Genomic DNA, 24,758 nt, shown 5'->3' on the forward strand with positions numbered 1-24,758 from the left:
TTAATTTTAGGGAGAGACGTTTACAAAGGACATCATTCTGCCCTGTTTATCAATTCATTTATCATTTTATGTTCATATTCATTAACTTTGTCATGGTTGTATGTCATTACCATGCAATAAGTATTGTTTAAATCACAAAATATATAGGGGGAGTGTTATAATCCTGCGGAGTCATTTGATCCTGCAAGGGGGAGTGTTAAAACCCAAGGGGGAGTGATTTCATCCGAGGATAAAGCCACTCTGGAGTGATTTTTCCTGGGGAGTGATTCTATCCTCCGACACCGGCCTATCAGTGCAATACGAAATGTAAACTGTTCAGCCTGGTGGAGGTATGCTCTCTACCGAATGCTGTTCTAGTTTATTACTGCAGGTCATAGAGCGAATGCTGATTTTCCACTATGATACAAGATCAGATCAATAATCATCATGGCTTGAATGTTTAAATTAAATGTCAAAAACCTCATCGATGGTTATAGAGTAAAGTGGAGCAAGATGTCCTTGTTCGGAAAGGTGAAGCAATATTTCACCTCCTCCCTACCCCCTAGAACCATGACAATTACAACTACATATGGGCAGGGTACAGCCCGAAGTACCCCGTGGGGGACCCCACTCCCCCTCGTCAAAACTCAAGGTGGGGAACCCGATCGAAGCAAGGGTGGAAATCACTCCATTTATGACGACGAAACGTCTGATGCCGGACGTGGAGATCGGTTTCTGAAGTTTGGGACATGGAATGTAGGGACAATTTTTTTTTTTTTGTATACAACATCGAGGCTCGTGAAAGAGCTAACATTAATCACACAGAAAGACAAACCGACACATAAAACATATAACATGGGGAGCGGTAGACAAGATGGGGCGAGAGGGGGAGGAACACAAACACAACATCTGAGAGCAGGGACATCGAGAGATCTGTGGGAGGGAGAGGGCTTTGGGGGGGGAGGGGCGTGGGAGAGGTATAAAACATATGGACACTGCCAAAACTTCCAGGAAAGAAGTTGGAATTTCAAACAAGGTGGATCTGGGGTGAATTAGTGGGGGTAGAAAAGATCAAGGTTTGGATGGGGAAAGATAAGAGATGGTGGTGAACAGCTGTTTTAAAGACCTGGAAGGAGGAGTGGGATTGAAGGGAGTGTGGGAGTTTGTTCCAGAGGCGGGAGAAAAGAGGAATGAAAGAGTGAAGGTGAGCAGAGAGCCGAGATTTCGGCAGTTTAACCATCAGAGGGTCGCTGGCAGACCTTGTGTGACCTGTAGGAATATTTGGGGGACAAAGCACAGAGAGAGCTGGGGGAGCAAGGCCGGAGATGAGTCGGTAGAAGACAGAAAGACCACCTACCTGTCTGCGGTGAGTGAGTGAAAGGCCCTCGGAGATAGCTTCATCACGGGAGATTCCAATGATTCTGAAAGCTTTGGTTTCAACAGCGTGAAGCCGAGCTAGGTGTGAGGCAGGAGCACCAGCCCATAGGGGAGAACAGTATTCCATTGAGCTGCGGATGAAAGCCTTGTATGTGGTGAGGAGCTCAGGTGTGCCGAGGAAGGACTTCACATGATGGAGGATGCGATGAAGAGAAGGACAAGTTCTGGTGTGCAATAGAGAAGCTGATGGAAAACGTGAAAGATAAGGAAGTTGTTGTGGAAGGAGGAGACCTAAATGGACATGTGGGAAGGAGTATGGACGGTTTTGAGGGCGTTCATGGGGGTTACGGATATGGTGTGAAAAATGGAGAAGGTGAAAGGATTTTGGAGTTTGCTGATGGAGCTGATTTGTTGATTTGTAATACTCAGTTCCAGAAAGAGGATAATAAGCTTGTTACGTACATGTCAGGTGGGTCGACGACAACCGTTGACTACCTGCTGGTGCGTAGGCGAGGTAGGGGGCACCTCCGGGACACAAAGGTGATCCTGGGGGAGGAGGCTGTTTCACAGCACCACTTGGTTGTCTACGACATAAGGGTGAAAGGTGCGAGGAGAGCTCGGCGGGTGAAGTACCAACCAAGAATGAAGGTGTGGAGGTTCAAAGCGGTGACAGTGAGGGAGGCATTAAAAGAGAGGCTAAGTATGGTAGAGGATGATGTGGTTGAGCTTGAAAGTGGTTGGATGTCAATGAAAGATAGTCTGTTGGGAGCCGTTGGTGAGGTATGTGGATGGACAAAAGGACCACCGAGGCACTCGGAAACATGGTGGTGGGATGATGAAGTTGGAAAGAAGATTGACAAGAAGAGGAAGAAGTTCAAGGAGTGGCAGAAGGCGAAGGGTATGGGGGGCAGAAAAGGCAGAGCATGAAAGTTATAAGGCAGCCAAGAAGGCTGCAAAGAAAGAGGTAGCAAAGGCGCAGGAGGCATGCAGGAAAATGTTTGGAGAACGCTTGGATTTGGAAGAGGGTCAGAGAGCGGTATTCAGGATTGCAAAGCAGTTAGCGAAAGAGAGGTGTGATGTGATGGGGGTCAGTTGCTTGAAGGATGAAGTGGGACAAATCGTTGTGGACCCAGATGGAATTAAAGGAAGATGGAAGAGATATATGGAAATACTGTTGAATGCAGAGAATGAATGGGATGGCAACATAGAGAGTAACCCAGTTTTAGGACCGGCAGAGAAGATAACCGAGAAGGAAGTTGAGGAAGCGATAAAAGCAATGAAGAGTAGAAAAGCGGGAGGGCCGACGGGAGTTGTGGGAGATATGTTGAAGGCAGCAGGAAATTGGGGTGTGAAGAGAATGACAGAGATCTGCAATCTTGTGGTGAAAGAAGGCCGCATTCCATTGGATTGGGAACTGAGTACCCTCGTCCCTCTATACAAGGGGAAAGGTGACCCTCTGGACTGTGGCTCGTATCGAGCGATAAAGTTATTGGAGCATGGAATGAAGGTATTGGAAAGGGTGTTGGAGAGGAGGATAAGGAAGAAAGTGAAGATTGACGAAATGCAGTTTGGATTTATGCCAGGAAGAGGAACGACAGACGTGCTTTTTATTGTGAGGCAGTTGCAGGAGAAGTACATGGAGAAGAGGAAGAAGGGAACAGTGGTGAGTTTGAGGTGAAGGTGGGAGTGCATCAGGGGTCGGTGCTAAGTCCACTACTATTTGTAGCTGTAATGGAGGTGCTGGCTCAGAACGTAAAGGAGGGTTTACCGTGGGAGTTGTTGTATGCAGATGATCTGGTGTTGATTGCAGAAAGTATGGATGGACTGAAGGAGAAGATGAACAAGTGGAAGGAATGTATGGAGACAAAAGGTCTGAAGATGAATATTGGAAAAACGAAGGTGATGGCAAGTGGTAAAGCATGTGGTGAGGTGGAAAGAACTGGGAAGTGGCCGTGTGCTGTGTGCAGGAAGGGTGTCGGAGTGAATTCCATTCAATGTACAATGTGCACTGAGTGGGTTCATCAAAAATGTAGTGGTTTGAGAGGGTCATTAATTAACCAGTGTGGCAGCTACATTAAAGTGTAAGGTGTGCAGAGAGGGAGCTGCAGATGGAGGAAATGTTGAGTTGGATCTTGGAGATGGTTTGAAGCTGGAAGGTGTGAAAACATTTTGCTACCTAGGAGAGATGCTGAATGGGGAAGGTGGATCAGACTCGGCAACGGTTGCGAGAGTGAGATGTGCATGGAAGAAGTTTCGGGAACTGAGTGGCGTGCTGACGAGGAGGGGAGTGTCGTTGAAGCTGAAGAGAAAGGTGTATGCTGCATGTGGGAGAAGTGTTATGATTTATGGGAGCGAGACATGGGTAATGAACATAGAACAGCAACGAAGGCTGGAAAGGGTGGAAATGCGAATGGTTCGGTGGATGTGTGGAGTATCGTTGAGAGAGAGGAAGACAAATGATGAATTGCGAAAGATGATGGGAATAGAGCCTGTGATGGAGGCTGTGAAGAGAAACAGTTTGAGATGGTTTGGTCATGTGTTGAGGAAGGATGAAAGTGACTGGTTGAGAAGAGTGATGGAAATGAATGTAGAAGGAAGTAGCGGACGGGGAAGACCGAGAATGACTTGGCTAATGATGGTTGAAGAAGAAATGCGGGCAAGGGGGTTATCAAGGGGAGATGCCGAAAATAAGGCAAAATGGAGAAGATTGTCATGGGGACCGCAAGGCTCACCCCTGCTCTAGCAGGGAAAATGGCCTTAAAATGCCTGTTGTTGTTGTTGTTGTCTCCCTACCCCCTGCTGTGGTATGACTTCTCCGGTCCTGGTTTTATGTTCAATACCCTGAACAGTATCAGTATCCTGTTCAGTATTCTATCCATACCAGATGTCTCTATCATCTTGCCATACCCTTCTCGGTAAGAATGTCTCACCCTATATTAATATAAATAATTTATGTTAAATACATATTTAACCTCGCCAGAGGAGAGGGTATTGCATTTGAGTCCGTTTGTCTGTTTGTTTGTCCGCACAGAATAAATCTGATTTTCTCTGCAACCGTTGGTCCGATTGACAGGAAATTTACACCATAGGTGCAACTCCACCTGTATAATTTTTTAATGATAATTACGACGTCATAGGTCACGTGCTTCAGCCGCCATCTTCGAAAAATCGCAAAGCTTTGCACCTCTATATCCCCGAAAGCGCTGAATGTAAAAAATTGTGACATGGCTCATTGTAAAGATCTCTCCATGGGGAATAAAATATGTTAATAATGATGTCATAGGTCCCTCCATTATGACGTCATAATTCGCCGAATACAAAACTTCATCCGATCAAGATGAAATTTATTGAGCATAATCTCGGAATAAATTAGTTCAGAAAAAAAATAATGATGATGTCATCGGTCACGTGGTTCGGTCGCCATCTTGGAAAAATCGAAAAACCTCTATATCTCCGAAAGTGCTGAATATAAAAAATTGAGACATGGCTCATTGTAAAGAACTCTCCATGGGGAATAAAATATGTTAATGATGATGTCATAGGTCCCTCCATTATGACGTCATAATTCGACGAATACAAAACTTCATCCGATCAAGATGAAATTTATTGAGCAAAATCTCGGAATAAATTAGTTTAGAAAAAAAACAATGATGACGTCATCAGTCACGTGGTTCGGCCGCCATATTTGTTTTGACACAAAAGCCTTAAAAACTACTGAAAATACATCCTGGCGAGGGTTTGCAATCTTTGATTGCTCTTTTTCTTGTTTCCTTTGTAACTTGTCATGCTGCCTTCTAAATAATCCTGGAATAAATTACAATATTTCATCATCTCTTTTTTTGTCTTTTTTTTTTTTAGCATGTGCGACATCTCTATGTAGGCAATGGGGTGACCAGAAAAAGCAACTACTTAATATGTTTTTGATATTGTTTAAAAATCTATTTCGACATCAAAATGATAACTCGTCAATCACAAAAATTGCACGGGAGATGCAATATAATCAAAATAAATAAATAAATAAACTTGAAAAAAAGACAATTTCCTCTTTGCACTTTGTCCAATCACAGCACGTCTCTCATACGTCCAGATTGATGCGACATAACCCTTGGCCAATCGCATTATTTGTTTCAAACACTGTTGATCATGGTGGCGTGCATGTCGTCTAACACCAGTGTATCTGCCGATTATTCAGAGGGAAAGTTTGCAGTTTTTTGCTGTGTGCATGTTGTTGCCTCCCACGGTAGAGTGATTCCATTTTGCGAGAGAAGTCTTCGGAAAATTTTAAAAGGGTGTGCCGACCTTTGGAAGGATGTGAATTTTTGTGCCGAAGTGGAGAGTAAAATCACAGCTAATGCAGTCAACTTCGAGTTTAACAAAGAGAAGATTGCAGTTTGGGAAACACTGGATGAACATACTGAAGGAGCTGGAAGGGAAAAACTACAAGTAGGTAGATTAATGTAGTTGTGACTTTGCATTTTTGTTGAGAATTATACTGTGTTTGCTAGTTTAACTTTGGCATGGTTACCATATGTACCATATGTACAAATGTACATATGTACATTTGAAATGTACATATGTACATACATATGAAAACCATATGTACAAAATTAAGACAATTACGAGATATCTAAAGCCAGGCAAAGGATGAGAGGAAAGGCCAGGCTCTCCACTTAAAGGGCCATTCAAAAATTACGTAACACTTCGGGTTAAGGGTTGGGGAGTGTATGTCCAAACATTATGAAATGTTACAGGGGGTGACAGATGTTACAGTACCCGGATTTAAAAAAAGATCGGAACACCGTTTGCACGATGAAGGATGTATGCGCAGTGATAGAAACCGCTGACAGTCAACCCTTTTGAAGAGAGTAATGAGCAGCTCCTGCACGTTGCATCTGATGCCATAGCCTTATATGAAGTAACAAGGGACTATTTTAGGATTTTGAGAAGGGAGATGCAGCTGTTGTGTAAGAATCACAAACAAGGTGAAGAAAATATGGTTGCAGTTCTCAAGAAACAGAAGACGAAGGCATACATACCATTGAACAAGTCATCCAAATATAAAGTGAAAGGGAAGGAGACAACTATCAAAGCCGACAGAAATCTCTTCTAAAGACTGGTCATCATTGCTGGGGCGAGAAAGTTGAATATCCAGAAGAAGTTGACATATAATCTTAGTCCATTGCCACTATCGCTAACCAATGTAGACGGCTCTCTTTAAAAACCTATAACGTCAATTCTGATGTATTTTATTGAAGCGGGCGTCCAGCCGGCACCTGTAATGGAAACCATTCCTCATGGAAGCATTTGGATCATCGATGGAATAGGAATGCTTCAGGATATCCTGCAAAATAATATCCTGGCCACATTTGGAGTGTTTGCTGATCCTGCTCAAGCAGTTTGTGGGCATGGCGAAAGATGTGTTGTGTATTTCATCATGGATATGTATCAGCAGCTCAGCATAAAGAATGGTAAGAGGGGGCGAAGAGCAGCTGTTAGAAGCCAACTTTTGACGATATATAGCTGAGGATCAGAAAGTACCACAGCATTGAAAGGTATTCCTGTTCTGCAATGAGATTGAAGCAGCACTCATATGTTTAATTTTCAAGACATGGACTCACCGTCTTGCACCTATTCTGAGGAATGTTTCTGTTGTGATGATACATGATGGCAAGTGTCACTCACTTTGTGATGTTGATGGAGCCATGCTTGGGGTATTTCACGAGCCTTGACAATGTACAAGAAAAGTGCTATTTCCCCTTGCATAATACACAGATGTCTTATATAGGACTAGAGGGTGTCCTGCATTGTTACTCAATTTTTAATTGGAAATAAATAATGAATGTGAAACTTTCACCACTGACGAGTTTTGTAATGTTGTTCAGCATATTTTCTCTACCCACTTGTAGGATTTCAAGACATTTCTGGAGGTGTTCCACAAAACGAAAAAAAACCAGAGTCCTTTTTGCCGATCACCCTGCAGCTTATTGTCCATACAAATTATCCCACAAACTTTGATGTCTTAACAAATGTGTTTGATTCCTCACTGGTGAACTGTACACAAGTGCACAACATTAATGTCAACTTTATTCTGTGTCTGGCAGACAGGGCTTGTCACCGTCAACAACGTCCTTGACCGAGAGCGCCAAGCTGAGTATGTGCTGAGCATCATGGCAAGGGACAACCCAGAAAACCCCAGCTATGCCCGCAAGGTCCATAGCACCAGGGAACAATGCAGATCGATAGCTCCATTGTGTTTTTCTCCAGCCAAATAAAGTTTTCTTTAAATACAATGTAAACTGTTGGATACGTTTTATGTAAAAGTTAGCTCTTTTTGCACAAAACCCAGTGCTTGCACCTGCATGGCTCATTTGACAACTCAGGCACTACCTTTCAGCTGTTTTTCAACTGATTTCATCACCTTGAAATTTATGTCCACCATTATATCACTTTAGTAGACTATAGTCAGGTTCACTATGCTAACAAATATAATTTCGTTCAAAAATTTGGGAGATTAGCAAACCTGTACATTTTTGGAATCATCAGAGCATGGAGAATCCGAAAATCAATGTTGGTATATGCACAGACACCTGCATGGCCGCCATTTTGGATTTTCAAAATGGCCGCCATAAAATACATATTTTTAGCTATCTCGGCTTCTCGTCAACCTAGAAACTAAATTAAATATGCTAATCCTATGTTTTTTAGGTCAAGGAATCCAATAAAGGCCTCAAAATAGTGCTCAGCATTATAGAAAAGCAACAAACAAAGGTAATTGAAAACCATTGTCTTTATATTTGTGATATAACTGTATTACATAATACATGATATTGCAAGTCTTTTGAAGTTATAGGTTTGGGTTTATAAAGCAAGAAAGCAGCCTTGTTAATATCAGATTGAACTATAAGTCCTACACACAGGATCTACTAGGTCTATACCGTTCAGGAATATGCTTTTACAGATCTTCATCACTGTCCTGAGTGTCATTTTCGCAAAGGTGTCTATGCAAATGCAAACATTAATTTTTGGATTCCTCATGCTCTGAATATTCCAAAAATGTATAGTTTTGCTAATCTCCAAAAAATTTGAATGAAAAAACATAGTGAACCTGACTACTAAGCGAATGAAAGTTTATCGATCCTCCAGAGTAAGACTTGATAAGCCAAAATGTTTCGAACTTCCTTGATATCCATGGAATTATTCTGTCAGGAAAATTGTGTTCGAGCCATAATTATCCTGCCAGATTACCCACAATTTTGTACATCCAGCATGGTAATTAATTAGTTCTAAAAATTCACCATTACCTCCCAATCCACTTAAAGACTCATCTGTAGGTTTTTGGAAACATTATAATTAATCTGCTCATTACATTCATTAATTCATCATTCATTCACCTTTCAAACACATACTTTAGTGTGTGCATCGTGTGGCACCAGCCATGCTCTGCATCTCCTTCCATTGGACACTTGCCCTTTTTCTAATTTTATCTGGCTATGTTGGTATGTTGTGACTTACCTGACCTATCTACAGGATTCTGATGTGCTACTTATTCACATTTTGGATGAAAACGACAACCAACCTGTCTTTTCAAAATCAACGTACGAAGCAGAAATCCATGAGAATTCCCCATCTGGTAAGTGATCCGCTCAAGATCTACACATCCTTGTCCAATGCATTGCTTTCTGGAACTTTGGTTATAAATTAGAATTGGCGTTGTGCTCGAGGGCTTCATGTTAAAAAAAAAAAATGTTTTCAAAAATATATATATATTGTTGCAGATCTCCTCGTCGGCCTTCCCCTTTACCAAGAGGGGGTTAATCACCTTGTCTTTTACTGACCGACGGGATCCGGGGGCTATGACGTCCTTCCCGGGCAGCGTTAGGTTGGGTTTTCAGGACTAGGGATTCGCTATTACCTAAGTACTAACACTGGCCGGAAACGAGGAAATAACTCCCGCTCGAATCACGGATTTTGATGTAATATGCCGAGCGGATAGCGATCCACGATCCGAGCTGTTAACCAAAAACTAAACCCGATTCTAAGCGGTTGTAATCGTGCCGCGTTTACCCAATGGAGGAAATGACTAAAACGGTCAGACCAAGAGGAAAAGGAATAACACAAGAATTTATTAACAATTTGTACACTAAGAAGAAGAGGAAGAAAAGTAATGTACAGTGAAGAGGAAGAAGCAGATACACAGGGCAGCCTTATACAGTCTTATACTTATTCCCTGGACACGGGCCCGTTCGCACTCAGACTCACCCTCAGACTCACTCACACGGGGATGTAGATGGTCGGGTTGAGGGTCCAAAGATTGGGTCCACAGCTCGTCCGGTCCCCGACTCGTACCATGCAGGCGATGGAAGACGGCAGGCAGCTCTGCGCGTGGCAGACAATTATATATCGGGGGATCGATAAGCGATTAGCGGTTATGTTGGCTCACGGCCGCGTATGTGATAGGAATGCTGGCGCTTGATATTCGCTCACCGCAAGCCCAATCCAAATTCCCAACCAGCGATCTCCAACAAGCCCTTCTTTACCGGGTGCCTTTCTCCACGAGGCCTCACAATGCGCTCTCTCTAACAAAGTCCTTTAGCACGCTCGCTCCCTTCGAGTCCTGCCGCAATGAACCTTCCCCAATGAGTCCTTTAGCGCCAGACCTTTCAATGCAGTCCTTCAAACCTCTGCTCATACTCGAGTCCTCAACGCGTTTTTCCTCAAAACTCTGTAAGCGTCTCTCCCGTCTCGTAACTCATTCAAGCGTCTCTCCCTCCTCATAACTCATTCAAGCGTCTCTCCCTCCTCATAACTCGACGAGTGCCTCTCCCTTCTCATAACTGAGGTGGGGGCCTTGCGCGAAGGGTTTTATTGCCACACCCAGCGAACCCTCTGGAACCTCTAGCCACACCCCGTCAGGCGATGTCACCTCAGCCCTGATTGGTTGTTGGGGTCTTACCGGCTCCGCCCTTGGTGGCTGCCTGACGTGGCCGCACCCACACCCTGGCATTCCGCCCCCTTTTCGGGCCTTACCTCGTGGCATTTGGCTGGTTTGAGCGAACAACTGGCAGCTAACGCTGCCGACCCAACGCGTAACAAACTGCGAGGGGCAATGGGGTGCAGACAGGATGGTGTGCAATGGAGTCGATTGGAGGGAGGGTGCAAAATGAACGGGGCCTACTCTTATTTGTTTTACAAAACGCAGATGCAACTATTGGAAATGGCCTTATCCTAAACACATACTATGAAATAACTAACGTTCTAAGGTGACCTACGTGTTGCATGTGGCCTAACTATGGAGTGCAACCTTTAACCTTTAATGATGTTACCTGTGTGGGTTCTCAAAACGGCAACAATATTGTTTTCAAAATGGAATGCTTTAGTTTAACCTTTGTTCAATCATCCGAGAAGAAATTTGATCTCCCATTTAATAAGCACTAGCAGAAGTACCCGGCATTGCCGGGCGGGGGAGGGGAGGGGAGGGGAACGGGGGGGAGGGGAGAAGAGGGGGAGGGGGAGAGGGGAGAAGAGGGGGGGATGGGGAGGGTGAGGGATGGGAGGGGGTGGGAGGTGGGAGGGGGTGGAGGGGAGGAGGGAGGGGAGGGGGGGAAGGGGGGAGGGAAGGGGGGGAGGGGAGGGGGTAATGGGGGAGGGGGAGGGGGGGGGTAATGGGGAGGGAGGGGGGAGGGAAGGGGGGGGAGGGGAGGGGGGAATGGGGGAGGGGGGAGGGGGGAAGGGGGAGGAGAGAAGAGGGGGGGTGGGGAGGGGGGAGGGGGGAAGGGGGGGAGAGAAGAGGGGGGGTGGGGAGGGTGAGGGATGGGAGGGGGGGAGGGGGTAGGGGGGAGGGGGAGGGAGGGGGGAGGGGTGGGAGGCGGGAGGGGGAGGGAGGGGGGAGGGGAGAGGGTGGGGGGGAAGGGGGGAGGGGGAGGGGGAGGGACCCGGCAGAAGTACCCGGCATTGCCGGGCGGGGCAGGGGAGGGGATGGGAATGGGGGGGGACGGGGGGGAGGGGAGAAGAGGGGGGAGGGGAGAAGGGTGGGGGAGGGGAGGGGGAGGGGAGAAGGGGAGGGGTAGGGTGGAGGGGGAAGGGAGGGGGAGGGGGGAGGGGGAAGGGGGAGGGGGAAAAGGAGGGGGAGGGGGGAGGGGGAAAGGGAGGGGGAGGGGGGAGGGGGAAAGGGAGGGGGAGGGGGATGGTGGAAAGGGAGGGGGATGGGGGAAAGGGAGGGGGAGGGGGAAAAGGGAGGGGGAGGGTGGAGGGGGAAGGGAGGGGGAGGATGGAGGGGGGAGGGAAGGGGAGGGCCAGTCATCAATGACGTTGCAGTTCTCATGGTTGGAGAGCAGCACAACAATCGCGACATAGTCCTGCATATTCGCAAGGATTTTGGAGACTCACTGATCCTGTGACGTCCTCCAGTACCGGCATTGCCGGGCGGGGGGAGGGAGACCCGTACATTCCCAACCCGTACATTCGCCCTCTCGACTCAAGCTCACTCGGACAAAAGCCTCGGACAAATTACACCGTGAATGCCCAATGGTCATGTCTATGCCACAAATCACGGGCGCACTGAATTGAAAATATATAGAACGCTCATACTCCGTGAAAAGTGAAGCCGCCGTGTCGCCATCTTGGTCAGCACGACTCGACCAACTCGCTTCACGGATCTCGTTTTGTGCGGCAATAAACTGCTCCAATCGGTTACGGAAGGGTTGTGGAAAGACGTTTCACAGCTGTTTCAAAGACATTTAATTCATATCGCACAAAATCGATACAAAACACGATCGCATAAAAGGTGAAAGAACGTGTGACGTGTGACGGGATGGAACATCACGTGATCGCTCTGAGCGAATCAGTCTGGCGGCGGGAATGGAACATCACGTGATCGCTCTGAGCGAATCAGCGAGCTGCTCTGGAACCGGCTGAGATTAGCGGGTACTTCGCTGAAATGTGCTGAGGTAAATATGAATAAAAAATATGGATCTCGTCAAATATAGTCTCGGCCATGTTCGTCCCAGGCTCAATGGCTATGTCTATGCCAAATATCAAGTACGTGAGCCTCTCCGTTTAGGAGTCTATCGGTAACATTACACACACACACACACACACACACACACACACACACACACACACACACACGCACACACACACACAAACTGTGTTTTATATATACTAGGGCATGCCCGTACTATATCTATATCTAAAATTATATCCCCCCCCTCTATTTACATGAAATGGTTTGGTCCAAAGCGAACGGCTTGCGAGTACGGTGACAATCCCCCCCCTCTATTTACATGAAATGGTTTGGTCCAAAGCGAACGGCTTCGGAGTTTGGTAAAGAAATCGCCATAGCGTGCCCAAACGCGCAGGAAAGCGAAAGAATCGCAAATTTAAGGAAATGCCCGTACTTCCGTAAGGAAGAGAAAAGAAATGAAAAGGAAAAACATTCCAAACCGCGAGGGAAAACAACACGGCACGTCGACACAACAACGTGTCCTGTGATTGGCCGTACGTCGCTGCCAGTAGCTGCCCCCAAAAAAAAGCTTTCACCGTCCGGCGACTGAATTTAAGGGGAAAAATAAAACGCTCTTCGCTTAAAACAACGCCCTTCGCTCTGACTGAATTGGGACAATGTTTTTATGTTTTTAATTGAATTACTATCCGTAATGGCGCACGCTCTCACGGGAGCTCCGGAAGGTCGTATATCGCAGTTACGATGAATCGCAAATTAGTTTTTATTAGTTTTAAAACATAGTTTAACGCCAACATAGCGCCAACATAGTTTGCAAACGTGAAATAAATGAATACGCTCTCAAATGTGCCGTCCGAGGCAGAGTCTGTTCGCCACGTTCGGCACACGTGATAGCTCGCTGCTCTCTGATTGGTTGAATCGTTTTTTGGACATAGCTCGGTAACTGCTTGTCGATTAATTTCAAACCTTGAAAAGGCACATCCTCGGGTCCCCAGCAATATACCTGGCAAGTTTCAAGTATATCGGACCAGTAGTTGTCGAGAAACAGCGGTCACAGACAAACATACATACAAACATACAAACATACAAACATACAAACATACACACAGAGATTGCTGGAATTATAGATAGATAGATAGATAGCCACTGTGTGAGGCTCATTGTGTGACTTTGATTCAGACAATTGGCATATGAATTAATTCTTATTCATTCAGGAACGGATGTCACGGTGACAAATGGCCCGGTGAGAGCAACAGACATGGATGCAGGAATTAATGGTACAGTTACCTACAAGCTCTTTGGAAATGGCAGTCAGTACTTCAGCATTGATGCTAACAAAGGTAAGGTCCAGCATCAAAGGTGAATTTCTTCCTCTTCTAATACCTGACCTGATGAAAGATGACACAGAAGTTGTTGATGAAATGTTGTCATTTTCTCTGTGCCACTGCGACACAGGCATTGTGGTTGTAGTCACAGCTGAAGGCTTGGATCGTGAGGCCATTGCTGGAGCACATCTTGACTTCTTTGTGCTAGCGCAAGATGGCGGAGGCCTGAACTCCACGGCAGAATTCCTTGTTTCCATACTTGATGTTAATGACAACCCTCCTGTGTTTAAGAATGCTTCACTGTCTATCAGAATCATGGAAAACAGCCCTCCAGGTCCAATTGCTATAAGTAAAAAAAAAAATTCTCAGTTGTCCAGTCAAAGATTTATCGACGCGTTCTAATGTATTGCTTTACATGTGTGGCCTTGCAGGAAGTTTTGTTGCCCAGTTGACTGCAGAGGATGCAGATGTCAGCCCCAGTGCACAAGTGTGGTACCGCGTGGAGACTGGTGCTGGAGATACTTTTGTTGTGGGTGCAACTGATGGAACCATTCGTATCTCTTCAGTGGGACAGCTGGACCGCGAGATTCGTGATTTGTACACACTTACTGTAGGTTTCTAGTCCTCTTATCCCCATTACTTATGCCTTGTCTCCAATAGAGTTGAAGGACTGTGAGATTTCTGGGATGGAGGGCATGTTAGCTTTCATATGTTTTTTGTTGGAAGGAACATCCTTTTGATGGTCCAATCATATGTGTAAACATACACTACATGGCCAAAAGTATGTGGACACCCGAACCATCACACCCGTATGTGCTCATCGAATATCTCATTCCAAAATCATGCGCATTCATATGGAGTTGGTCCCTCTTTTGCTGCTATAACAACCTACACTCTTCTGGGAAGGCTTTTCACTGGACTGACTAGAGGTTGGAACATTGCTGCGGGGATTTGCTTCCATTCAGCCACAAGAGCATGAGTGAGGTCAGGCACTGATGTTGGGCGATTAGGCCTGGCTCGCAGACGGCGTTCCAATTCATCCCAAAGGTGTTCGATGGGGTTGAGGTCAGGGCTCTGTGCAGGCCAGTCAAGTTCTTCCACACCGATCTCGACAAAACATTTCTGTATGGACTTCGCTTTGTGCACGGGGACATTGTCATGCTTAAACAGGAAAAGGCCTTCCCCAAACTGTTGCCACAAAGTTGGAAGCACACAATCGTCTAGAATGACATTGTATGCTGAAGCATTAAGATTTCCCTTCACTGGAACTAAGAGGCCTAGCCCAAACCATGAAAAATAGCCCCAGACCATTATTCCCCCTCCACCAAATGTTACAGTTGGAATTACTAGCTTGACTCGGTGCACCCAACGCGCCTCACCACACGCCATTTCAAAGGGATATGCATCTTTGGCCATTTCAGTGTTTTTAGGGTATTCAGTGTCTTTTGGGTCTTCATGGTGTTTTGGGTCTTCGGGGTATTTGGGGTATTTAGGGTATATTGGGTCTTTTGGGTCTTCAGGGCCATTTAGGTCTTCAAGGTCTTTTGGATCCTCAGGGCCTTTAAGGGTATTTTGGGTCTTCGGGGTGTTTTGGGTCTTTAGGGTCTTTGGAGTCTTCAGGGTTTTTGAGGTCTTCAGGGTCTTCAGGGGCTTTTGGGTCTTCTGGGTGTTTTGGTTCTTCAGGGTATTTATGGTCTTCAGGGTCTTTTGGGTCTTCAGGGTCTTTTGGGTCTTTAAGGGTATTTTGGGCTTTCAGGGGTCTTGGTGGTCTTAAGGGTCTTGGGGGATTTAATGGGTCGTCAAAGGTCTGAGGGGTCTCAACAGTCTAACCGTAATTCAGAGTTCATGGACTGTGTTTTGGGTGTTAATTTTATTTGAAGAAGAAGAAGACGTTTTGGTCGCATATAAACAAACAAACATAACCATAAAGTTTGCTCTATTATAAAAAGATGCATTCGGGCAGGTAGCATTCTCCTGGCATCCACCAAACCTAGATTCGGCCGTCGAACTGCCAGATGGTGAAGTGTGATTCATCACTCGTGAGAACGCGTTTCCACTGCCCCAGAGTCCAATGGCGGCGAGCTTTACACCACTCCATCCGATGCATGGCATTACGCATGGTGACCGTAGGCTTGTGTGTGGATGCTCGGCCATGGAAACCCATTTCATGAAGCTCCCGACGAACAGTTGTTGTGCTGACGTTCCTTCCAGAGGCAGTTTGGAACTCGGTCGTGAGTGTTGCAACCGAGGACAGACGATGGATGTTTACGTGCTTCAACACTTGACAGTCACGTTCTGTGAGCTTGTGTGGCCTCCCACTTCACGGCTGAGCTGTTTTTGCTCCTAGACGTTTTAACTTCACAATAACAGCACTTACAGTTGACCAGGGCAGCTCTAGCAGGGCAGAAATTTGATGAACTGACTTGTTGGAAAGGTGGCATCCTATGACGGTGCCACGTTGAAATTCACTGAGCTCTTCAGTATGGCCCATTCTTCTGCCAATGTTTGTTGATGGACATTGCATGGCTGTGTGCTTCATTATATGTATATACCCGAAGCAATGGGTGTCGCTTAAACAGCCGAATCCACTAATTAGAAGGGGTGTCCGCATAGCTGTGGCCATGTAGTGTATATGTTCCTGCTGGAATATGGAATCTTTCCTATCTAACAAGAAAGTCAATATAGATGGCAAAACAACACATTTGACGTACATTCTATTTGGCTGTCATTTATTTGTACAACATTGCTTTGGTTGCACAAATTATGTCATTTCATGCCATGATGTCAAGCATCGATCCAACTTAAAATTGCCTTCTGCAGATTAGATTTTCTTTTTTCATTTGAGATAGTGGTGCACGGGTATTATGCCTTCATTGTAATCGGGGAGGACAGTACACATTCAATCAAGGGAGGCGCAAAGCGCCCCTCCCTTATATATGGGATCGTTTCTCTGTTTGCAACTTTAACATGGGGACTGAAAATTCGTATATCGGCCTGTCTCGAACGAAAGTACACCTAACAAAGGTGTATTGACCACATCAAAATCTGCGCTCAATAAGGGCGTCTACAGGGGGTGTTTTGGATTCCCCAAAATAGGTATTTGCTCTCATCTCCAAAACTACACACCGGATTTTGTGGAAGTAACGTACTACTACCTCGGTTCAATATCTTGAACATATCTCCATTGTACTGGTCTGCACAATCGGGGTTGGCATCCAAGTGCCGTGCAATGGCAGAAGAAGAAGAAGAAGAAGAAGAAGAAATGGTCGACTGTCCTTGTACGTTCTTGCATGCTCGTACCGGTTAAGTCATCACTGCACATCGGATTTTTATGTGAAAAAAAAATAAATATTTTTTCACATTAAACGGCTTTTTTGTGCGCAAAAAAATTATTTTGCTATTTTCGGAGAAAAAAAACATTTCGCCCTTTTTCGGGAAAAATAAAATAAAATGCCCTTTTTGGTCGAAAATGTCTGGCAACGCTAAAAAAAATTAGGGAATTTTTCGAAATTTTTAACTGCGATCAAAATTTTTAACTGCGATCGATCTCAAAAACAAAACGTTGCGTCCACTTGCGTGCGTTGCGTCCCCAGTGTGTACAGCAGTGAGGCGGTGTACTACAGTGAGAGAGTGTACACAAAGTGTGAACAAGTCTCCTATCAAGATGAGTGCTGCTCTTCGTGACAAGTGGCTGAAGGAATTCAACGCTGGCGGCGATGGGGCCACCTTCAAGTACGTGTCGAGTGACACGGCTTTCTGTCGAACTTGTGAAAAGACTTTCCGGGCGAAGCAGAAGTCTGAGCTGGCCCAACATGTCCGAGGAGACCACCACAAGAGCAACTTGGCCTTGAAGAAGAAGAGGACGGTCACGCAAGCCACCATGGAGGACTTTGGTGGTGGGAAGAGGCACAAGTGCGACGTCGTGGCTCAGGAGCTGTGCCAGGCCATGCTGGCCGCTGGCATCCCATGGTCGAAATTGGAAAACCCTGCCCTCCGGTCGTTCCTGGAGAAGCACATCACTCTCCAGATCCCCGATGAAAGCTGGATTCGAAAGCACTACCTCGACAAGTGCGATGACGAGGCCTTGGCGGGGATCCGTGCCGACCTCGGACAGCAGCCCATCTGGCTGTCCGTTGACGAGACGACCGATTCGGCAGGTCGATATGTGGCCAACATCATCGCGGGACGCTTGTCCAAGGAGGGGTACTTTCGTCCCCACCTCGTCCAGTGCATGTTTCTGGAGAAGACCAACTCCGGGGAGATCGTGCGCGAAGTCAATGACACGCTGCGCTATCTTTGGCCTGATTTCAAGCCGGAGTGCCTCAAGGTCCTCGTCAGCGACGCCGCGGCCTATATGATAAAGGCCGGCCATGCCCTGAAGGATCTCTTCCCGGACTTGCTGCATGTGACTTGCGTTGCCCACGTGCTCCACCGTGTCTGCGAGACAGTCCGAGAAATGTTCAAGGACGTCAACGACCTGATTGCCACGACGAAGAAGGTGTTCGTCAAAGCCCCGTCGCGTGTTGTCCTTTGGAAGGAGCAGCAGCCCAATCTTTCTCTCCCCCCGGAGCCCATTCTGACTCGGTGGGGGACTTGGATCGACGCCGCGGTGTTTTACGCCGAGCACTTCGAGGCCGTCAAGGACATTGTGGACCAGCTGAACGATGACGACGCGATGGCAATCCGGAGTGCCAAGGACCTGTTCGGAAAGGCGGACATCAAGCTCAGTTTGGTCTTCTTAAATGCCCACGTGTCGTTCATCCCGAAGATCCTTAAGCAGCTGGAGGAGGCCGGCATGGAGCTGGCCAAGGCCTTCCAGCTCCTTGATCAGGCCAAGGAGGAGCTCGAAAAGATCCGAGGCTGCCGTAAGGAGATCCTGCTCACCAAGTTCAAGGCGGTGCTGCAGCGCAATCCCGACATTGGTGTGCTGAGGACAGTGGCTTTGATCCTGGATGGAGATCAGCACGGATCTGAGGTTGGTGTGCCGGCTGGAGTCAAGCTTGCCGACATCCCCCTCTTGAGGTACTGCCCCATCGTCAGCGTCGACGTGGAAAGGTCCTTCTCCGTCTACAGAAACGTCCTCACCGACCGCCGACACCGCCTCACCAAGGAGAACATTGCCAAGATAATGATTTCAAACACCTACTTTAACCGTTCCTAATAGGGTCTTGTCAATTTCTTCTAGTCCTCTACTTATCAAACAATGCGGTTGCAATAAAGATACCTGAACGTCATTTTTTACCTGTTTACTAGCCCAGAGTGCTTAATGTTGTGCAGGAAAAAGCTTACCATTTTTTGTTCTTTTTTTGACTGATTTCTGAAAAACTTGGTAATAATAAAAAATGAATAAAACGGGGGAAAAAAATATTTCGGGATTTTTTCACATTAAAAAAAAAAAATTCCGCTTTTCAAAACATAAAAGGCCTATTTTCTTAACATAAAAATCCGTAGTCTAGTCATCACTCCAAAGTAACATCTACGTATGTTAGGAGCAACCTTCATCCATTCCACGGACCCTACATTGTGTCGTCAAAAGGAATTTGTACATTCTCTCATTCTCTTCCAACACGGAAAGATTAAAGGTATTTCCCCGACATCTGTCCAAGGTAATGATGCAAATGGTGCGTCATCGCTGACAACTCCGCTCCAGCCAATCGGAGCCCGGGACAGTGGTGACTGAGTCAACCAATGGGCGTTCAGAACACCAATGACGTCATGATTGAAGAACCAATTGGTGTCGCGGTTACTTAGACATGCTTATAAATGCACTGGTTCTCATCTCTTCCGGTCTCTTTGCTATGAATCGCCCTGAAGAGTACAGCATGAAAAGCTTCGGTGTTATTGTCATTATGTCGTGTTTGTTCTCCAGTATATTAAAGACTTACAATCATCGATTCCAACACCAACCCACTTCCCTTTTTAAGCCTCTTTATATGGGTTGCACCATTCTGCAGAGAAACTGGGGCTCAATAATCTGACCTTGTATGAACTGCAATCATTTATGTTTAAAGACATTTCCTGACTTCTGTGCCAAATTTCATCAATGTGGGGGAATCTTCTTAAGCATGGGATAATTTCAATATTCTCGTGTTTACTAAGGAGATTGGACACTTAAAAAGAACATTTGGCCTATCGCGACTCTATTTCCTCATTGTTTTTGAAGATACAAATCTGTTTATACTACATCCTTAACACATTTACTCAACGCACATCGAGTTGCAGCATTTCAGTACCCAACCCTACTGTACTAAAACGCAATAAAAGTTAACTAAATCACATATAAACCAAAAAAGGCAGGGCAGGTAGAGCCTGATTGTTTTCTTTCCAGACAGTCCAGCAGTGATGTCATAATTGTCATGAGACGAGCTAAATTTCCAGAAATCTGGAATCACAATCCTTAATGCAGCTGCCTTCAGATGGATTTGTACCAACAATCTCTGGAATGCCAGTCCAGCCTTCTCACAAGACCACTAATCTCAATAAAAGTTATCACATTCTTTACGAAAAATTGAAATCAGTTTCTTTAGCTCGCTAGGTCAAAACTTTTATTGGGCTTGTGTCTCATTACCCTCTTTCTTTTCCAACAGGTGCTGGCCATAGATCGTGGCACGCCACCACTCTCCGTGAGTGCCACTGTGAAGATCTTTGTGGATGACGTGAATGATGCCCGGCCAGAATTCCTCTCCCCGATCCAAAGCATCACCATCGATGAATCTCTCGAAGTTGGATCTGTTGTGGCTATGGTGTGTCTTCAACCCTTCCGATAATCTTTTTGCCCCAAGACCGATGTTTAGAAAATCGAAATATCACTGCCTACTTGTGGAATTTGGTGTAGAAATGGTGATGGGTGGTGGAGGGGGGAAGGAGGGGGGTGGGTGGGTAGAGTGGAGGTTATGTTTCATCCCTGTCTGTTTGTTTGTCTCTGTGAACGGCATATATCAAAAAGTTATGGACGGTTTCAGCCAAAATTTGGTCGACAGGTATTGATTAGATTTTGGTCGACAAAATTATTTGATTAGAATATTATTTGGTATTTGAATATATTGAATATATTTATTATTAAATTTTTTGGTATTTTGATTAGATTTTGGTCAGAATTTGGTCGACAGGTTGGGTGTGTGACAAGGACGGATTGATTAGATTTTGGTAAGATGCGGATCTGGATACTATAAATTCTTAAGTGATTCTTCAGCATTGAGAGATGGCCAAAAACGATATATAGAACATTATCTCAAAAACTTATGGACGGATTCGGACGAAACTTGGTGGACAGGTTGGGTGGGTGACAATGACAATTTCATTCTATTTTGGTGAGGATCCGGATCCAGGTAGGAGATTTAAAAAAAACATTTAAGTGATTCTTCACCATTGAGTGATAGGGCTAAAAACGATAGAATGCACGATATCTCAAAAAGTTGTGGATGCATTATGATAAAACATGGTGGATGAGCTGGGTAGGCGACAAGAACAAGCCAATTAGATTTTGATTTAGCTCCGGATGCAGATCTGACCTATCAGTGGAAGACAAAATTTTAAACTGTTCAACCTGTAACGAATGCCGTTCTAGTCAGAAAGGCAAGTATGTTTACCTCCGCCACCAAAGGTGGATGGAAGTTATGTTTTCACCCCTGTCTGTCTTTCTGTCCATTTGTTTGTTTGTGAACAAAATATCTCAAAAAGTTGTGGACGGATTCGGAGGAAATTTGGCAGAGAGGTAGCGTATGTGACAAGGCCGAAATGATTAGATTTTGGTGAAGATCCGGATTCGGATCCGGCTACTAGAGGTTTTTAAGTGATTCTTCACCATTGGGAGATGGGGCCAAAAACGATACATAGTGGGATATCTCAAAAAGTTATGGACGGATTTGGACGAAACTTGGTCGACCAGTTGGGTGTCTGACAAGGACGATTCGATTCGATTTTGGTGAAGATCTGAATGTGGATTTGGATATGAGAATTATTTAATTTTTTAAGTGATGCTACACCATTGGGAAATAACACCAAGAACGATACATAGCAGGATATCTCAAAAAGTTATGGATGGATTTGGACGAAACTTCTTGGACAGGTTGTGTGCGTGACAAGGCAGAATCAATTCGATTTTGGTGAAGATCCGGATCCGGATCCAGCTAGTAGAATTTTTAAGTGATTCTTCACCACTGAGTGATATTGCCAACCAGGCGGAGGTACGCTCTCTACTGAGTGCCGGTCTAGTTAACAATGTGTCATTGTAACATATTTCAAACCTTTCACCTGCATAGAGGGATTTATCTGAGTCAAAGCAAGCCAGCCATGAGAAAAGATTCCAAATGATGAAACACATCGATGTGTTCTCTCAGGTCACAGCCAGGGATCTGGACGTTGCCCCCAAGCTGGAGTATTACATCATTGAAGTGGCAGCCTTCGATGACGACAACGCTCCTATGATGAATCAGGCCAACGTGTTTGGCATTGATTTCCACACTGGTGAGACAGAACACCATTGTAAATCCTTGTCATAACTGGCAACAGATTCATAATTAGCTTAATGATAATCACCATCTTGTTAATATTCATTTCTACAGTCAATGACATAATAATCTGGTGATCACAGCCTTTCTCCATATTAGGGGCTGTCTTCCTCAACTCGAGGCTGGACCGAGAGAAGGTTGCATCCTTTGTGCTCACCATCTCAACTCGTGACCGTGCCAGTGACCTGGTCAATGTCTCTGTCAGTGACCCAAATGGTATTAAATATCCAGTACAATATATGACCAAAATAGCATTCCGCATATTAACATTGTAGTAAAATGCCACAAAATACCATAGTAGTTCTGTGGTTTTAGATCATAAGTAATGCAGTTTAGTTGTGAGTACTTTATAACTGAAACAATCCGATATTCCCTTTGCCTTCCTGGTTTGTGTGACTCTTAGCTGTACTCACAGTGTCAGTGATGGACGTCAATGATAATGCCCCGTGGTTCCGCCCAACTGGTGTTCACAACTTCAGCGACCAGGTGATCGAAGGAGCACCACCTGGTACCACTTTGCTTTCAGTGGCCGCTGTAGACCCAGACAAAGGCCTCAATGGCGTGGTATCCTACTCTCTGCTTGGCCTTCCTCCAGGTGGATACATCAGAATTGATGATCCAGCTGCAGGTGAATGACCTCCATTCCATCTCTTCGTTGTATAATTTTCAATATTTGGGGCCCAAACTGGTAAAACATGAATTAACTATGCACCATCTAGGCACAGGAAATCCACCTCGCAACCCTCTTCCCTCAGAAAGTATGCATAGGAACTGTCTCCATTATTTAACACCACACTGCCAGAGTGCCAAAGTATCCTCTGCAATTATTCTGCAAGCCTAGGCCAGGCAAAGTAGTTTTTTCCAAAGAACTTCCAAACCAAATAAAAGATGAGTACTAGATATGGTGGGAACTATTTTTTTTTTAAACCTTTGTGGTGATAAATATTATCAATGGAAATAAACCTTTTGTTGATCATTGATCCTATTACTTATATTTCAAGAAGTTTCTTGTTTTTTTTGTGTTTGTGTTTTTACTTATACTAGTAGAGTACCTGCCCTACAGCCATTCTTGTTCCAAGCATGCAACAGTTCTTCAGACATGCACCTTTATTTGGACGGTGTATAGGCAACTGAGAGCTGCCTCAATTGCTCCTGGAAAAAAAAACCCGGGTTACGTGCATGAAGCAAAAACGTGCCTCTTGCCTATAGTTCAAAACACCTCACTGCACTGGAAAACGTGGGGACAGGAATATTGTGCTGTAAAAGGTGGGGACTTGTGATACCCTCTCCCACCTGGAGCGGAGCTACATTATACACATTTACACAGAGAATTTGTGTCCTCCCCATTCCCCCCGCCCCCAACACCACTGGCAAGACAAAAACACCCCTATACACTAATTGGAGTCATGCTGATCTTGTGTGGCATGTCTGGAAGTGATCAGCCAAGAACTGTGAGAGGAGTAGCGTGACAAACACACACAAACAAACACTAGTCCGTGAATAGTTTAAGTCCTGAAAAGAATAAATACACTCCCGAACAGCCAGACAAACTTACATGAAAACTTGTGGTTATACAGTGCCTTCAGAAAGTATTCACAAGCTTTGAATTTTTCACATTTTGTTGTGTTGCAGCCTGAATTTAAAATGGATTTAATTAAAAAAACTTATCACCGATCTACATAAAATATCCCATAATGACTAAAGGAAAACGTATTTTAAGAATTTTTTTTTACAAATTTATTGAAAATGAAACAAATATCTAATTTACATAAGTATTCCGCCGCCTGAGTCAATACTTAGATGCGCCTGTGGCAGCAATTACAACCTCGAGTCTTCTTGGGTATGTCTGCATCAGCTCTGCACATCTGGATTTGGAGAGTTTCTCCCATTCTTCATTGCAGATTTGCTCAAGCTTTCTCACGTTGGATGGGGAGTGTCGGTGAACAGCAATCTTCAAGGCTTTCCACAGATTCTCAATGGGATTCAAGTCTGGGCTTTGCTTAGCCACTCAAGGACTTTCATATTCTTGTTTTGAAGTGGAAGTCATTGCAGTGTTGCTGTGGTCATTGTCCTGTTGAAACATAAATCGTCGCCACAGTCTAAGGTCTTTTGCCCTCCATAGCAGTTTCTCCTCAAGGATTTACCTGTATTTAGCTCCATTCATTGCTACCTCTATCCTTAAAAGTCTCCCAGTCCTTGCCGCTGAAGAACATCCCAATAGCATGATGCTGCCAACACCATGCTTTACGGTAGGGATGGTGTTATATGGGTGATGAGCTGTGCTCGGTTTCCACCAGACATAGCGCTTTGCATTCAGGCCAAAGAGTTCAATTATCATCTCCTCAGACCACAGAATATTTTGCCTTATGTCATTAGTCTTTCTGCAAAATCTAGGAGTGCTGCCACTCTCCCATAAAGTGTAGATTTGTGAAGTGCTGCAGAGACTGTTGTCCTTCAGGCAGGTTCTCCCATCTCAGCCAATTAAATCTACAGTTCTTTTTACTTGTTATTAGCCAAGGAAACCCCTTATTATTCTGTCAGAGTGGTCATTGGGTTCTTGGTCACCTCCCCAACCAAGGTCCTTTGTTGCTCAGTTTGGTCGGATGG

General features: G+C 45.2%; 1 protein-coding gene across 1 annotated transcript in view; it reads left to right on the forward strand.

Moving 5' to 3' along the window:
- CDH23 (cadherin related 23) overlaps positions 1–24,758 on the forward strand; it is a 216,953-nt gene that overhangs the window by 5,146 nt on the left and 187,049 nt on the right. The window contains exons 2-10 of the mRNA XM_078783508.1: positions 7,458–7,565; positions 8,884–8,986; positions 13,531–13,656; positions 13,772–13,975; positions 14,073–14,251; positions 20,229–20,384; positions 21,981–22,107; positions 22,251–22,367; positions 22,555–22,779. Coding sequence (XP_078639634.1) covers positions 7,524–7,565; positions 8,884–8,986; positions 13,531–13,656; positions 13,772–13,975; positions 14,073–14,251; positions 20,229–20,384; positions 21,981–22,107; positions 22,251–22,367; positions 22,555–22,779 — 1,279 coding nt within the window. The 5' untranslated portion in view covers positions 7,458–7,523. The remainder of the gene's footprint in view (positions 1–7,457; positions 7,566–8,883; positions 8,987–13,530; positions 13,657–13,771; positions 13,976–14,072; positions 14,252–20,228; positions 20,385–21,980; positions 22,108–22,250; positions 22,368–22,554; positions 22,780–24,758) is intronic.

The sequence above is a fragment of the Myxine glutinosa genome, chromosome 8, assembly GCF_964187855.1.
Source record: "Myxine glutinosa chromosome 8, kmMyxGlut1.1, whole genome shotgun sequence".
In the NCBI taxonomy this organism is placed as follows: domain Eukaryota; kingdom Metazoa; phylum Chordata; class Myxini; order Myxiniformes; family Myxinidae; genus Myxine; species Myxine glutinosa.